An 18,844-nucleotide genomic window follows, 5' to 3' on the forward strand; every position below is an offset into this window, starting at 1 on the left:
CCAGTATATACATTGCTGGCCAAAACCTTAAGGCCAATAAACATAATGAAAAAAATATGCATTTTGCATTGTTAGACTCAACCACTTATTTCAGTAGAGCTTCGAAAGAAGGAAATAAGAAAAGGAAAATAAATAAATAAAAACTTTTTTTAGCATTTAATAGGGAAAATGTGAACACTATGAAATTAGCCTAAATACTAGCTGGCCAAAAGATTAATGGTCATACCAAAAGGAAGTCCTAAACAAGGTAGGAAATGCCCAACAATAGGTCTCAGTAGTGAGTTGCACGGCAGTCATTACGAATTACTACAAACATTCGCTTTGACATGGTAGATATTAGCGTTTAAAGAAGGCTGACTGGAATGTTATTCCAAGTGATGAAGATGGCTTCACGAAGATCATGCACTGTTTGGAATTGACGTCCATTTTTATAGACTTCCCTTGCCATCCACTCCCAAACATTTTCAATGGGGTTCAGTTCGGGCGAACATGCTGGATGGTCCAATAGAATCACGTTATTCGGCATGAAAAAGGCCTTTGTCCTGCGGTCATTGTGGATCGCAGCGTTGTTCTGCTGAAAGATCCAGTCATTTCCACACGAGCGAGGGCCTTCAACATGCCAATGTAGCCAGCTGCTGTTTGACGCCCCTGTATAACCTGAAGCTCCATTGTTACAAGGAAGGAGAAAATACCCCAGATCATGATGAAACCTCCTCCACTATGTCATGTAGAAAACGTTTAAGGTGGGATATCCTTATCGTTCTAGTAACGTTGGAAGCCATCTGGACCATCCAGGATAATTTTTTCTTATCAGAGAACAAAACCTTCGTCCACTTTTCTACGCCCCATGTTTGGTGCCTCTCAGCAAACTTTAACCGAGCTGTTTCGTATGATAGTTCTTAAATTAATTCTATTAAGTTTCAAAGAGTGCTGTTCTCCATTAAATAACGTGGTAAAGGTGGTCCTTGAGACAATAGGGCATAAGTGTTTGCCTTCATTAAGCTATTTAGAAAATATAATCCTGAGTCAAATAATTTGAAAAACAAATAATGAACGTGTATTGCTTATTTATGTAAAATAGTATAACTACCATAACCATACCACAAAAAACTTCCTATTACATATAGTAACAGATTATGATATCAATGTGAACTTTTTATAATGTAAGTTGTTTTTTTTACCTATTCATGTTTATGATAAAAAAAACAAAATATCAAATATCAAAATTCTTATCATTATCTACAGAAGTTTGTTTTAAATGGAAGAACGAAATAAATTTTAGAGCATGAAAAATGAGCGAATAAATTTGATGTTTCCTATAGAGCAAAGAAACCCAAAGTTTTAAACTGGTTCATCTTAATATATAATACCATAATCTCATTTTACAGTTGTAGATAAGTAAAGATAAGATTACAAAAATTATAATGGAATTGCAATATCCAAAAAAGGTTTCTTTTATGTCCTAATGTAATATTTTAAGTGCTTAATTAAATGAAAACCGTGCCGTTATTGCAAAACAAAAATTATATTATTGAATAATTTACTATTCGTTATAGATCTACAACATAGTGTCTAATAATGTTATGATTCAAAATGCAATCTTGTCTTAGTTGTACTGTTAATGTCTCACAGAGTTATATGTATGGCCTAAGCTATTGCTTTTGTTCTTCTATTAATATTACCCACCAGTAGCTCAGCGGTATATCTTCACACTACCAACGCTAGAAATTGGGTTTCTAGTGTTGCTAATCAGAGCACAGATAACCTATTGAGTGGCTTTGCGCTTAATTTCAAACAGACACTCTTCTAATATTGTTTGAAGAAAATAACATTATTAAAAACATATTCTAAGTTTTTTTTTTATTCCTAGATTTCAAAGTGGCGCTTTCTACAGAAGTGGATCTGTATTTTATTTTATACATTTATGTTTGCTCCAAATCTCAAGTGTCTAACGTATAACATGTGGCTTGAAAAAGAAGTTTAATTTATTGTTTCTCCTTTGGGATTCTTTTACGTAAACGCTATGGAAATCAATGTCAGATAACAGAGATCAAAGTTAAGTCTTATATGCATTGTGAGATAGCACTGTGCGCCAATAATTTTCCTGTGGCTTGCTTACTTGTTTCTTTGTTACTAATTGCAAAGCTACACAAAGGGATATCTGTGCTCTACCAACGACGGGTATCCAAACCTAGTTTCCATTGGTCCGAAGACATATCGATGTGCAACTGACGAGCTCGTCTGTGGCAATTTTGTATTACAACAGTTGAAAGTTGAGTTAGTGAAGTAATAAAAAAAAATTGCAAGGCTATATTTAAAGAAAAAACTGTTTTACAAAGCATGTTCATAAATCAATCCAGTAATAAACAAGAGGGAATCTTCAATAGCCGCTGCACTAGAAATTCTTTAAGACGAGATTGGTGTAAATTAATTTATACAACTTTTCTTTCATTTTTATCACATATATTTTTATGACAATAACAATACCAAGCATGTAGTGCACGTATACCAGATTCGATTTTAATACTCATTAAGGTATCTACCAGAACAGGCTCAATTTGATTTTTTTTAAAACACGATTAAAGTAAATTAATCTATAAGATCTTAGGAATGGTCAAATACATCAATCGAAAGTATTTCACCTCTTGAATCTAAAACTGTAACTAGATCTTAAATCGGTCAAAAGATGACGGAGCTGTGAGCTAAAAATTTATACTTGTTAAATAGACCCGGCATGGCGAGGTGGGTTAAGGCGTTCGACTCGTAATATGAAGGTTGCGGGTTCGAATCTCCGTCACACCAAATATGCTCGCCCTTTTAGCTGTAGGGGCGTTATAATGTGACGGTCAATCCCATTATTTGTTGGTAAAATAGAAGTCCGAGAGTTGGCGGTGGGTGGTGATGACTAGCTGCCTTTCCTCTTGTCTCAGACGACTAAATTAGCGACGGCTAGGGCAGGTAGCCCTCGTATAGCTTTGCGCGAAATTCAGAAACAAAAACGCTTGTAAAATAACAAACTCACAACCATTGTAAAAGCTGCTATGCCGCGGTTAAAAACTTTGTTAATCATTATTTTAGTTTCTCGATATATATGTAATGATGATAGACGTTGACAATTTTGCAACACATATTTCCTAATGGGATCTTTTCTTATAATATCAACAACGAAATACCCTGTGATTAAACTCCAGTGTTGTAATATACTCTCAACTCATTAATTTGTTTGAAATATTTTACTTTTTTGAGCTGGAACACCCGCGTTGTTATCAGAATGCATTAACACGTTTGAAACAATATGAGTGTGGAATGTGTGAATTAAGAATTCAAAACTCAGTAAACATGTCTCGCTACAAAATTTTCCATTCTGTCAGTTGTTTTATTCGAGTTTATTGTTTTAATATAAGATGTGTATTTTGCTATTGCACTGTAAATAATTTTACACGTCAATAAAACTTTTCATGTTGTTGTGCACGGAGGATGGTATGTTGAGCAACTCCACATTTAGCTATTGTATACTGAGTTATAATCCAATGTAAAGTCTGCTTCAGGTTTGATTTAGTATAGTCTTGATATTGTTTCTGGACCTGTTATTGTTGGTGGTATAAGTTAATCCAATTTTTGATAACTTATCTGATGAGATCGATATTTTTCATTTCTTTTCTCAACATAAATATGTACTTACAATCGAAATTTCCTATATAATTGTATCTCTGTATAGTTTAGTATTATAATTTATTTCGGTCAAGTCTTCAATTCACTATATCACGTGCGTTACGCATTGTAATTTCGAATAGCCGTAAACATGAATTTCAATTTAGAAGTTAATTAAATGTCGATATGTATTAAATTGAAGACACTTTCCAACAGGATTGATACACGCAATTTTCTTTCTTAACACACATATATTTTAATATATAAACAACAATACAATATCTGTTATTGCAAATAGTTGTTACAAATAATAATTTATATAGTACAGTGTCACAAACGTAGAAACAATACTGACTCGATGGTCTGGTCTGGAACTAAATATTTTATTGACGGTTCATGAGGAGTGAATTATATGTTGATAGTTTTACACTTTGCTTAATGACTAGCCTCACGCTGTTTACAAACTGACGTTTCTTCGACGAATACATTTAAGGCCCTTATATAACCACCAACGTCAGAAGTTAATTCATTGAAGTTAAACGGTTTTTCAATATTCGAAATTTATAAATATTCCTTGTCAAATATCTGTCGTTTTCCGATTAATAAGCATTAATCACAATTATAGCTTCCTAGGTTTATAGTTTACTAATTGTAGCAAACCAACAATATTAAAGTGTTTCCTACGTGTTGTTATGGCTACCTTTTATACTCATTAGACCAGATCCTCTAAAATTCAGTTGGCAATAATAGTGACAATCACTAACACTTTACATACACACATCATACATTGTTGACTCTTACGCTCGGGAATCTTCTACAGATTTATGAAACAGACGGAACTTACGCAAAATGCATTTAACAATATAAAATTGTATTAAAAACAATATATATTAAACTGAAACAAAAATAGACATTAAAATAAGCATATAATATTAAATCCGTTACAGCATGTTTGATAGACTTTCAAAGCCACTATTATCTTATATGTAATTGCATATTTTAGAAATACAAGTTTACTCGAATTTCCATTGAATTCTACTTTCCCCACATCTTATATATATAACATTAATGTGTAAAATAATCTGTATATATACAATTATCAGCATAGTCTTAAATAATAATTATGGACGTCAACAGCAATTCAAGCTTATATATTGTGTGTTATAGAGTAACATTTGTATAACCTTTCACACCAGTGATGTGAATACAATCATATAACACGCTGATACCTTCCATAATATTTTTGCAAAGTCACACAGGTATTTGGAGAGGGTAATAGAACAAGAAAAGCGAGGCCTTAGGTAATAATCAACTTTATTTTTCCTACATCAGCAGAGTGGAAGGTATATTGGCTTACAATGCTATAAAAATTGGTTTCGATACCCCTAGTGGAGCAAGTAAAGATATCCCATTGCGTACCTGTTTCACTTCAAACATACATTTACCTGTTTGCCATATAATCACTTGCTTTTACGAATCCTGTCTTTTATGGAAAAGTTTACTGAATGTGTAATGGTGGAAAATATTCACTATTTACTTTATCACGCATGCAGTTACGTTTATGAGGAGAATCTTCAGGATATATATATATATATGTACACCGATCTGTGAATTCGAGAAAATATTCGTTAATTATATCTTATACACGCATTAATTCTACTTGCATACTGTTCTCTCCTTTTGTACGGCAAAATTGCAAAAGCTTTAGTGTTCGCAGATACGCTATTAGAAGTACTTGGTAATATGCTTCAGTTAATATTATTAGAGATCCATTGTGTATGTATATTTGAAGAATGACGTTATTAGAGATGAAAGGAAATAATGAAAAAAGGGTTCATAACAAGTAAAAACTCACGTCTGTAACAAAACTTCGTATTCATTTGCAACGTTTCAGGCAAAAGTCCTTCATCAGGCAGTTTTTTTGTAAGTCGATTTAAAAAACTGCCTGATGGAGGGCTTTTGTACAAAAGGACTTGTGCTTGAAACGTTGCAAATTAATGTAAAGGTTTGTCATAGACGTTAATATTTACTTGTTATGAACACTTTTTTCATTATTTTATTATTTTTACACGTCTTGTAAAACTTTTGTACGGCGAAATTGCAAAAGCTTTAGTGTTCGCAGATACGCTATTAGAAGTACTTGGTAATATGCTTCAGTTAATATTATTAGAGATCCATTGTGTATGTATATTTGAAGAATGACGTTATTAGAGATGAAAGGAAATAATGAAAAAAGGGTTCATAACAAGTAAAAACTCACGTCTGTAACAAAACTTCGTATTCATTTGCAACGTTTCAGGCAAAAAGTCCTTCGTCAGGCAGTTTTTTTGTAAGTCGATTTAAAAAACTGCCTGATGGAGGGCTTTTGTACAAAAGGACTTGTGCTTGAAACGTTGCAAATTAATGTAAAGGTTTCTCATAGACGTTAATATTTACTTGTTATGAACACTTTTTTCATTATTTTATTATTTTTACACGTCTTGTGGTCTTTTCTAGTATGTGCTATTAGAGATCCGTTGTATATATGTTTGATACATTTCGCACCTGACATTATTAAAGATCCATTTTATGTAGGTATGCTTGACATATACTGCATCTTGCTTTTTTTTATGAACCTGTGGTTGCACCCACCTTTTATAACATCATTGTCCAGTGTTTTGCTGTGAAGTTTCATATAACAAACTCAAATTATCTTGATACATTTTACATGATAACAACCTAAACTTAAAGAGAGCTACAAAGTAATTCAAAAACTTGTACGCCAAGTTAATGTTGAACGATCCTAAACAACACTTATCTATTAAGTCTGTTTTTATCCTTCTTTTCTATTATTTTGCACTTTGTTCTCAAATGCAGTTAGTTGCACAGATATGGATATTCTTCATGTTTTATTTTGATAAGTTCCAACTCACTTCTGTTTCCGAAACGTTTTATTCAAGAGATGAAAACCTTCATATATAGTGTTAACTTAATACTTGATTATGTGTCTGTTTCACATAATGGGACACAAATTACTGGAAGATTTGAACCATACGTGTAGCACGCGATTTATATTCGTTTGTTTTTCACGGGCTTCTTCATAACGTGCATTCTTTGTATTTCTAATACTCTGTTGTTGTTTTTTTCAATTCCAAACACGTAAAAAAGTCGTGTTGAACGTGTTATTAAGGACTTCTTGACTGACTGTTTTCCATCTAAGACTTGTTGAGCATTTTCTAGTTTACTTTATCAATCCAGGCAGTTCCCACAATATAAAGTAAACAGTAACTCGTTACCTTTCTCATAGTCACACACATTTGTTTATCCATTTCTGTGTGTTTGTGCTTGTAACGTAAAGAAAGTAAGTTTTATAAGAAAAAAAAATTAGTTCAACACCACATTTCGTTCTTTAATGGTGAAAAAATATGTTCGGAACTGAAGGAATGAGTAAACGCAAAAGTAAACCGTCAGCGCCTGGCCCTCTCATGAGATGGAAGGCCATTAACCATGTATTACCTTGACCAAAATGTCAGAAGATTTTCTCACGGTTGAATATAAACATTGCCGAATTACACAAGACTGTGGACAGAAATAAACAAATGTAACGTACGACACGGATCCACAGATTGCATGTAATAATATACAATGAAAACATATGTTATTTTAGCCCCCATCGCTAGATATTTTACTATATTAATACAACTACGTTTCTAGCATTCCGACACAAACTTTTCCGTAAAAACATTTCACAAAGGCATATATTTCTTAGAGACTCTATAAAACGTGGATGTGTATTTCTTATTTTCACTATAAAGTTTCAACTAGATATTATTTTAAAACAAACCTCACAGATCTGGCTGCAGGGAAAAGATTATTGCTTTGATATCTTCCATTTACTCTGCAGTTCAGACTATTTGATTAGATCTTATATGATTGATAACAGTTACTTATAAACTGGTTTTATGAGTATTACTTGTACTTGTAAAAAATTGCATTTAAAAACAATGTGATTTTAGATGTATATACATTTATAATATAATCTATTTACACTACTACTTCGTAACGCTGTTTGTTTAAGTATATTAGTACATTGTTTGTTGTTGCTTTTTTAATATTTGACTGTTGAATTTTACATACAAAAATGCATACATTTGCTCACAGGCAAGGCACAGCAGCGAATAAAAAGTCTTATAACATCGAAATTCAGCGTTCGACCCATGCAGTGAGCACAACGCGGATAGACTATTATCAGTTTTTCGATTAAACAAAACGTACAAAAATACCTTGTTTCAAACTTTCTCGTCTTTGATCAAAAATCCGTGAAGATAATTTAGTTTTTGTATTTTCTGCTGTGGTATTTTTGGTAGAATCTTTAGAAATTTTATGTTAAACGAAGTATTTTTTTCTTATGAAAATGTTCATTGCAATAGTTTATGTTAGAAGACATTATACTAAACATTAAATTACTCATTAAAATTAACCCCAACTGTTACATATATCTAGAAGGAAGAATCAATATTCTGATTTTTTTATCAAATATATAGATCTGGTTTCATTTCACTCTTCTATCAAGAGTAAACTCGTAGGTGGTGGGTCATAATGAATGGTTGCTAAGCTAAAATTTAGAGATGGCTACGTTTGAACGTTAAAGTTACTTAACTGGTTCATGTTTCGTGTAATGTATCATTCAGGTATAAAGTATAGCTACACAAACACACGCATATATACATCTATAATCTCAGGTTTACAGTTACTTCTAAATGCTTTTGAATATGGTTAACATACTCATACATATATATTCCCGCGTTTACAGTTACCTCCAAACGACTTCGACTTGCATTTAACCTAATTATTGTATACACGACTAAGCAATATCACTATTTTGTTATCAGTGTCTTTTTTTGTTTTGTTTTGTTTACAAATGTAATAAAACTTCGACCATTCTTACTCTAGTTATGTTATGAGTCGTTGAGTGTGAGCGTTCCTAAACGTCACTGTCGATAGTGATTCGTTAGCAGCAGAGAAAGAAGTTTATTATTATTATTATAATTAAAAACTGGTAGCTCTAAAAGGACAACAAAAATTATTACAGAAGCAGGAAGAATAGGCACAAAATACTTCTGTTACAAATTTCACTGCAGTCAACATTTTAAAACTAATTAACTTGAAAGAAAAAGCATACTTTAGACTTTACCTATTCATTTTAACCAACCTTTGTTTAAACCAAAAAACATAGCAATAAAGTCCTATTTTAATTATTATTTCTAATCTTACCTGTCATAAATAAACTAGAAAATATAGCGATAATTTTGCCTAGTTCCCACATGAAATGATCTTGGTGGCAATTCATGTTGATAGTGTGTTTAAAATAAGCTAGCCTCTTCAGTCTCTACTGGGATCCAATCGCAGTGCTGGATCTGAGAAGCCTCATTTTGCAAGGTCATCCTAGATTTCGGTGTTATACAAACTATAAGAGCACGGATATAATAACTATTGCCGAGGGACCATTTGGGTATTTTGAAAAGGAAAATAAATCGTAATGAAAAATGTTTACACACACAGGTTAAGGTAGAATTCATAAATGTATGAACGAACACGTATTCAAAAAATGAATCGTCAGTACTTTGTTTCGGAAATAATTTTTGTCGCTAACGCTTTATATCTCAGATTTTTTATTCAATAAATTACTCTTTTGATATAAACTGAATGACGTTTAATCTAAACAAATTTAAGTATATTTTCTGGGAACATTACACAACATTAGAATTTTATAAAATAATGTTTTATTAATTTGAATTTTATTTACCTCTTGACCAGAAAAGATGAAAAAATCAATTACTGATTACACAATTACTGCTACTGTTTGTTACATTGTTAATAGATGAATTTACAGAATAACAAATACACACATATATAACCAACATCACATACATTTAGTTGTCACAATGACATTTCTCATGCTTTTTTTCGGTTTCGAAATTCACTATTAACATAAAGTAAAACCATTAATAAAACACACGTATGGTAAAGAAATTAACATATGCGTAACCATCGAAAAAAAAATATGTATTTTTGTATTATTTTCTTGCATTTGTTTTTCTAAAGGCTTTACAAGAAAGTTGCAATTAAAATTAACTACAACGCTGGAAGCCAAAATTAATTTTGTTTTCAAAACCTTTGATAGTATTTGAATCACTCTAAATCTGGAATTGTTATTTATTATAATAATCTTAAAGTTAAGAGTTTCTAACGATATTAGGAATGTATCCTTGGTAAACATTTCCAAGATATCCTTTAGACGAATTAAGAGTTACCGAGAAGACAAACAACCAAATGCAACTAAACTAATGACCATTCTTCTACGCAGCAAATACCACAGACACAATCAGAGAGGCAGTTCTTTTAGTGGAGTGTTCTGAGCTGTCACATAACGAGAATTGTTTAGCTTTTAGAAGGCGTATTTTGGATTTTATAAATAGTTTTGAAGTATTAGAAAATTGGTGATTGGTTTCTACTGACTTTTTTTACAAAATTCAAATGATAATTTCATCTGTATTTATATTTCTTATGTAATTTTTGCTACTTATTTACATATTTAAGCTTTCGAATATCGCTGGTTAAGTTATATATGTTAAAAAAATTGCAACATCCTATCTGAAAGCGAAACTATATACGAATCATATTATTACATAATAGAATAATTTTCAATTGTGTTATTGGAATCGTATTATTGCATAATAGCATAATGTGTAAGTGTATCATTTTTATGCATTCCACACTTAAATGCCACTGGAAATTGTCTGCCGATAATAAATAATCGACAAGCATGACACTGGAAGAACCCAAACAAATGAATTTTTCGGTTTAATGGAAGTGAAAACAATAAATTATTTTTTTCAAAATACCACTGAGCTAATGCTAGAGAACGTCTTCGTTTCATGTATATGGTTTTAATTATTACTTTTTTAGGAAGGGGCTAACATCAAAAGGCTTAGTTGTTTCTGCTTTTGAAGTGATAAACCAGAGAAACGAAAGACAGGGAGTTAACATTGCCAAATTCCATTTATTTTGCTACGCTGTACCAAAGAATAGGGGAATTTACCGTCATATTAAAACGCAACCACGTCTAAAAGGGAGAAGATGCTCGATGAAGGAGTTTGATCCCGCAATCCGCCCGTTATCGAGTGCCCTAATAACCACCTAGCCACGCTAGATTCTTATCTTATTACTTCACAGAAAAACTATTGTATCATCAATTCCCTCACATAGGCACAAACAGATAAACAAGGATTGTTTTGATGAGTTCCTAATTCATAACTTAATACATATATCTGCACTGCCAGATACAACAAAACAAGATTGCTACGACTGATAACTTAATGGTAAAAGTCTTTGATTGATTTCCAGAAATACACACTCCAATACGTTATCGTCAGCTTTCCCAGTAGGTATTTCTTTCGAAGATTAAATGGTGTTTTCTGCTTATTATCTACAGTTTACTGATTCATCATTCCATACCTTCCAATGAAACATTTGTATTTTTATGTTAATTTGAAACAACTCTTAGTGTATGCAGATGAAGTTAATAGAAACCATTGTAATATAGATCCTCTTTTAACTGACGCATTTATAATGTTGCTAACTCTTATTGAAGTGTTAATATACCAGACTTTATTTAGAAATCCAAACAGTCGTATATCAGCCAGTTAATTCATAATGTTTCTGTTATTTTCGTATTTAATCTTGTAAGTTTCTTTTTAAGGTAGCACATACAAAGGTTTTGAAACAAATGTTAACACAAGGAAATGTGTTAAGGTAAGACCTGTTATAAAGCAATAGAAATGAAACAAAAACTAGTACTAGTTATTTTAATATAAGTACAAATATCACAAACTATAAACATTGAAAACTAAAAACAATTGCATATCAATAGATCATACAATACAAGATAGCCAACTTTAATATTAATCAAATGAAATCACTAAACATTTTAACTGGTATAATTCCTTTTACTTTATTTAGGTTAGGTTTCAAATAAAAATTAAAATCTTATAAACCATATGGCAAACCTAATGATTAAAGACGCTAAGCTGAACCATTTCTAAGACTAACTGAATTATAAGTCGCTAAGTACAACAATGCATTCTATACCCAGTAGTGGGAGAGTAGTTTCAGACACGGCTACCGAGACTAATATAACTGCAAGACAATAGCGTATAAATCAAAGCTGTGACAGCTCAAATATATTTTATTATAAAACATATTTTCTACTTTTCACTACAAGACTGACGAGGCTCATAAAACTGGCATTGTTAGTAACAGAAAGGATAAAAGTAGAAAAATAAAACTAACGTCAAAAACTCAGATTATATTCTCAACGAGATGCAAGACTATTGAGTATAAATTTTGTCAACTAACTTGCTATAAATATAGGTGTTAATACTACCAAGTGAATAACGAAATACACATTAGCAAGAAGTTGCTGGAAAAAAACGAGCCAAAAGGTTGAAATGAACGTCGGTCCTCACACAAATTGATTAACAATTACACTTATGCTGTTTGACGGCGAATAGAAGTGTATCATGGCCATTGGTCAAAATCTAAAATGGAACGTGATGGGGAATCAGTGCGAACTAGGGACAACATCTCTGAAAAATGTTGTTGCTGATCTACACAAAACTAATGGCACCATGACTGCTAATAAGAACATAAAGACTCCAATTCATCTTAGCATTCCTTCCGGAATGTGATTCATCGTGCCGGATTAATAATCTTCCAACAACACGAATGTAGGAAAAGATACTTGGTTTGTACAATATCCCTATATGAACATTCTTAAGTTTTGTACTTATCAAAAACGTCGAGCATGACATAAGATGATCATACAGCTTGAATGCATTATGGGATGTAATATAGAAGGTATATTACATTGGAAAACAGTATGGCAGCACAAAAACAAAACATAATTCGTTGTACAAAAAGTACTCACAAATAAAATATTAAAACATTGTACACCTTGCATGCTTTACTTTTGTATTTTTTTTCAAAATAGTTTTGTATCTTTCATAAATATAACATTTGGTTGTTGTTATTTGTTGCTTGTGACATCTATATGTGAATTGTTTATGTGTTTCTTTAATTAGTTTCATTGATATGTATCAGATAGGAGGTAGTACAGCTTATATAGGAACGACTTGAATTGTTCATCAAACTTGCATGTTAACTATCTCTTCAATGAGCCTTGAGAAACTCACAGCACTATTCAGTATTTCCTTTTATAATAATATCAGTGTAATTATTAAGTCACAAGTTTTTATAATAATATCAGTGTAATTAAAACAATACATAATTCTAATGTAAACAATGTTATTAATATTCTTTGAAGGTAGCTTTCTTACAGAAATTTAGTGTTCATTTAAAAATCTTTAATACAAGGTAAAACAGAAATTTTCTCTTTCGAAGGCGCTCGGTTTATAAGGTTTTTTCATTTTGCATCACAACTTCTTGAACCTATTTGTTTTTCTGAACGATAAATATTATAGTTAGAAACACATTTAGAACTTGGTTATAAATTCAATCTTCTCATATCTATTCAAACACTGCATTATAAAGTAATGAACAACTCTTTAAGAAAATGTATTAAATGTAAGAATGACTAATATCCATCCTTTAAAAAACAATGCAAATAATATTGTATGGATGGCATTTGCACAAGAAAAAATAACATATAGTAGTATATATGTGTAGCTTTTCAATCACAATTGAGATTGATTTATATTATTTTTGCCTGTTAAGAGCCTGCTACACGATGTAAAGATGATTCAAATGTCATCCCTTCCCTCTTCATTGTATTGCTCTTGAAGGTTTTACATGAGCCATCCCTACATTTTCTTCCTTATTTGAAAAAATCTTCGTTACTTTTATATAATGCCTTAAAACAATTTCATCAAAATCAAAGCAGCTAAATAAGTTTACATCTCTAAGTTTGTTCGTGCATTTTTAAGCACAGAGCTGCACAATGAATAGGCTATGTATCCGGAGCTCGGTATGGGAATAAAAACCCAAAACCTAACGCTCAGCAACTGGGAATTTATGTTCATAGAGAGGAAAACATTGAAAACTATTGTTATTTAAAGGTATTATAAGTGAAGATAAGGAACAAAAATACAGTAAACGAAATAACACTAAAGAAGTAAAAGAAGTAGCTGTATAGTAGTTCATTGTAAGCAAACTAGTTTTGCTGATAAAGTCTGATGAACAATCAAAAGATGCTAATAATATTCAGATCACTGTGTTGCTTTGCGAGTTGCAAATAAAATAATAAAAAGAGTATAATATTTTCTAATCCTCTGTGATCATACCGTTGAAAATAAAGAGCAAACGATAAACGCATTACGTATATCACCAAATAGTCACTTAGGGTTGTATTAAGTTATTTCTTTTTTTATTATCTTAAAATATAGGCTATACTGTCCTGTGCCTTTGACATTTGTCTGGATACGTGCCAAAACCAGATTGTGTCAACTGGTTATTGATTTCAAACGGTAGCCAATTTATGAAATGCTTATCTTACAATAAAACAGTTTCAACTATCACGTGTGACTTTTCATTTTTATAAAGTTCCTTTCATAAATGTATACATATTTATGTGAATGAACTTGTAACGATTAACGCGTTTGTGTGACGAACCGTTTCATATATAAGTATTACAGTTTCATAACCTAAAAAAAAGAATTTTAAAAATTGATGTTTCCTCACAGTTTGTGTAAATTTTGAAAAACTAGGTAAAATATATTTGCAAAAAACTTCAAAAAAAATTTTACTAAATTTTTCTGAAAACAGATTATTTATCACTCTCAGCATTGTTGTTCGTTAAGAAGTCTCTCTAAGAACAACATTTATACATTAACGTATTTTTCTTTATTTTTATTTTTAAATTAAAGTGTAAAACTGGCATTGTGCGCGTTTTAATATAGTGCTTTATTTATTCGCTTAAAAGCAAGCCTATGCTGTGTTATCTGTGTTTTGTCTACCAGCAGGAAGAGATCCCTGGATTCTAGCATTATAAATCCGAAAACGAACTACTGACCTACGTATAGGCTTTAAGCAGCAACTTCCTTTTATGGACGAATTGATTGAACTGTAAGAACATTAGAAAAATGAAAGTACTTCTAGATCTTCAATTATAACTCTTTAACAACTAAAGTCTTAACTGATTACACACTAGGTCACAAGATATTCACTAAGCATTCCCAATAATCTTAAAAGGAAATAAGATATTACACCAAATAATCTTGATCTACACGTTCAAAAGTGCGATGTCTACCTTTTTTAGTTGTATTAAATAGATGAGCAATATTTGAAATAAAAATAATTCTGAAAACTTATTTACGGAAATATGTAACAATATAAAAATATACAGCGGTCAACTACTTAGTATTCATTTGCACCTAATTAACAGTTTATGAATTTGCGAATTCCAGTTGGGTTTGTACGTGCGACAAAAAACTAGATGAGTTGGATCGCTCAATTTATTTGAATTGTATATACTTATTAATAACGTAATATCGGTTTCATGGCACTTCCATAACCGTCATAAGATGTAATATATGCAATAATATGGTAATACTTTGTCACAATTATGACATAGCAGAAGTGTATTGTTTGGTTTGACTTTAAATAAAACACTTGAATTCGTACAATTGTTGTCGAGAAGTGGTCAAAAGGGCAATAAGAAACAATAAGGAATTCCTTCAAATATAGCACAAACAGCATTAAAACAAATAATATGCCCACAAACGTAAAATACTACCACACATACGTCATAAAATATTTTCCTGTCTTTCGATGTTGTGCACGTAATCACGAATAAGCTTTGAAATTGAAGAACATGGCATTGACCAAGCAAGCCAATGGGAAACTTGACAAAGCAAATGAATCGTACATCTTGAAAACAAAGTTTCGTTCTTTTTAACGCTTCGTTGTATTCCATAAAGCGAAACTTTCGTAATCCAAACACTGATATTTCTTTTCACACATTTGTGTTATTTTTGTTGCAGGCTTTAATTTGCTCTTTTCATTTATCTTCTTATTATCTTTCGTTCCCATTTATTTTATTATTTTGTTTTTTTCTCTTGAGCGTTTAGAAGGAACGACAATCTTGTAAGCCGCGATCTTCAAAGAATATACATTTACCAGCTCCCATTCCAACACTATTGCAACCTTCTGAGTCCAGTCACCAATCTATTTTTGCTTGTCGTGAAATGGGAAAATCTAATCATGCCAACACAATCTTGCGGGTACAGAAGAATCAAGGCCACTCTGGAAACGAGTAGCATTTTCTGCTTAATCAATACAACGTGATAAAATCTACTTAACTTCCTCATCATTAAATCATGAGTTGCTACAAACTACTCATTTTTGACGTACGCATTTAGCAAAATCTTGTGTAACAGGAATATGCTATATATATTTACGAAGTTAACTTTCTGTGTCTTGCTCAAAACATACACACGAAGAAAAATTGATAAAATGTGAAATTAAATCTACACGTCTTATTAAAATCGCAAGTACAAAAACACATATCCAACAATGCACAAGGGTGTATAAAATAAATTTAAAGTTCCGATATATGTTAGATAAAAAGTATCTCAGAATTAAAGAAAAATACTAATTTTCCTAGAAAATACACCGATATTTTTTTCTAAATAAATACTCTCATATATTTTAAAAGTGAAGATAACTTTAAACATATGGGACAAAAGGATAAATGAAAGATCTTGAGCCATATTTTATGGATGCGTCTAGACTATACAGTCGCATTACACTAACACTCTGAAGGACTATCGATCCGTGTCATAATTGACAGGACAATGCTATCTCTTTCGCTAGACATATTGTATTGAAGCAACAGAACTACAATCCATGCGTATGCGATGAAAAGAAATGCATTGGTAAGGCTTTAATATATAAAAAAAAACATATGTTCAAAATACAATGTCGTTCATCTACCTACCTTTTATTTTATGCAAATCAGAAATTTGAAAAGTCATCGTGTGGCTTAAAATACATTTGGCTGTTCATTCAATCTACAGGTGTAAATAAACATTTGATATAAGACGAATTACTTCTTACGTATTTACAATTTTATTACCATAAACAGTCTAACACTGAATTTTCATGCTTAAAAATCATTGTATTAATAAGATTCTGTGTGCTCTGAAATATTTCTTTGAAAACATTTCAATCTTTTCCTCTCCAAGGAGTATATGATAAGTTTACCAAGATGGAGGTGGTAACTATGGCTTACTATCTTAAGTCAGTGTCAATTGCACCAAAATTTAATGGGGTAAAAAAAGGTTCTATTATTTAGTCCCTATGTTGTATGAGATTAATGGTATGATTTTGTAGCATAATACTTCTACTCATTCATACTCTTGCCCCAAAACCTACACCCACCACTGCCAAATGCGTTATGATCCTGTATTAAAGGGGATTTGGATCTTGTTACAGGTTCTCTAAAATTCGTGGGTTCCAGTTTCGAAAGTGAGTTGCTGCTGACCTTTAAAATTAATGTTCTTATAACAGCATAGCATATAAACTTTTTGTGTCCTGCTATGGTTGATTTGACTATCAAATTTAGAATTTGATATACAGACCATTTTACGAAATATATTTCTAACCACCTTTACTCTCAAATGAAGTTATATAGCGATTGGCTCTGAACACTTGATTTCATTCTCAAAAACGGCACCCCAAGATGGCAGCATACCACAATCAGAGATATCACTCACCTACAGTTGTTAGCGTTGATGGTCTGCTGTGTTGAAGAGTTATTTTTTAAGGATGGTGCTACATTCTGCTGACGACACGCTGAGACACCTGTAACAAATGGCAAAGCAGTCTGCTACGATTGGCTGGCTTTTATTTGTTTCTTAGCTCTCCCACGAGTGAAACATCAACATTTCTTTTTTTCTGAAATCTACTCATTGTCTATGAATTGCTTGAAACTAGATATGGTCTGAGATTTACTTTAAATTCATAAATTGGAAAACATTGTATGATACTACTGTTATATACCGTTGTCTGAATGGCTATTATTTGAATTGCATATCACGTAACTGATCATCAAATATCTGATATCCATAAGAATGAACAAAGAAAATGATCGATGTTGATTTACAATACCAGTTTCAGCTGTCATATGATATGATATTATAAATTTCGATTACTCTACAAACATTTTGTACAGAATGTTTAACACTAACCCTTTGGATACATATCAAAGAAGATTTTACTCCTTACTTCCAGAGCTCTAGCTTAACTGATATCCTAGATATCAAATTGAAAAATTAAAAGTCAATCATAAATATTATATTAGATTCTTTTATGTTATCTTTTATTCCTATGCACTGAAATAATTACGAACGTCACTCTGGCTAGATTATTGTTCTGCATGTCACACGTATTGTTCAAATGGCCGTTGAAACATAGGGTTTCTAAAATAAAATGTACATATCGGTATTGTATTGTAATAAACCTAGTTATAATAAATCCTCTACGTAATGGACCTTAACGCTAGCACCTATATTTTTGACATATTATTTTTCACTTTTTAATTTTAGAAGTTGACCCGGCATGTCCCGGTTAACCGCGTGTTTGATTCATGGATTCAAATTACCATTCTGTCAAACATGCTTCTCCTTTCAGGTGTGGGGGATTTATAATATGACGGTCAACCGTATTATTCTTGGTAAAAGAGTAGTCCAAGAATTGGTTGTGGGTGTTTATGACTAGCTGTCTTTCCTGTAACCTTTCTCTTCTAAATTAAGGACGGCTAATGCAGAATTGCAGATACCCCTCGTGTAGCGTTGGGCTAATTAAGCACAAATCACTTTTAAAAAAAGTTGTATTGGATATTTTCAGTGACAAAAAATGGGTTATCAACAACCTCTACCAGAACATAGAATTTGAAACCAAATAATAACTATTTGTTTTCCTAAGAGTTTTGTTTTCACAATTTCAAAGATAATTTCTTAATAATTTCATTGTAGTAAAATACAACATCTTACAGGTAAGAGAAAAATAAGATTGTTTGTGAAACACTGTGGAACTTGGCGTGGGAAGTGGCTTAATATCTGGAATTTTCCCTAAATTTTAAAATACTTTGAACATTGTAAAGCGTGAAATAGACTACAACAGACAATTATGTAAT

General features: G+C 31.7%; 1 protein-coding gene across 2 annotated transcripts in view; it reads right to left on the reverse strand.

Moving 5' to 3' along the window:
• Window positions 1-9,084, reverse strand: part of LOC143255357 (uncharacterized) — a 56,361-nt gene extending 47,277 nt beyond the window's left edge. The window contains exon 1 of one of the 2 annotated variants that reach the window (XM_076510876.1): window positions 8,905-9,084. In XM_076510876.1, the coding sequence (XP_076366991.1) occupies window positions 8,905-8,980 (76 nt within the window). In that variant the 5' untranslated portion in view covers window positions 8,981-9,084. The remainder of the gene's footprint in view (window positions 1-8,904) is intronic. The other variant, XM_076510875.1, reaches the window with a different exon arrangement.
• Window positions 9,085-18,844: the final 9,760 nt, after the last annotated feature.

The sequence above is a fragment of the Tachypleus tridentatus genome, chromosome 7, assembly GCF_004210375.1.
Source record: "Tachypleus tridentatus isolate NWPU-2018 chromosome 7, ASM421037v1, whole genome shotgun sequence".
In the NCBI taxonomy this organism is placed as follows: Eukaryota; Metazoa; Arthropoda; class Merostomata; order Xiphosura; family Limulidae; genus Tachypleus; species Tachypleus tridentatus.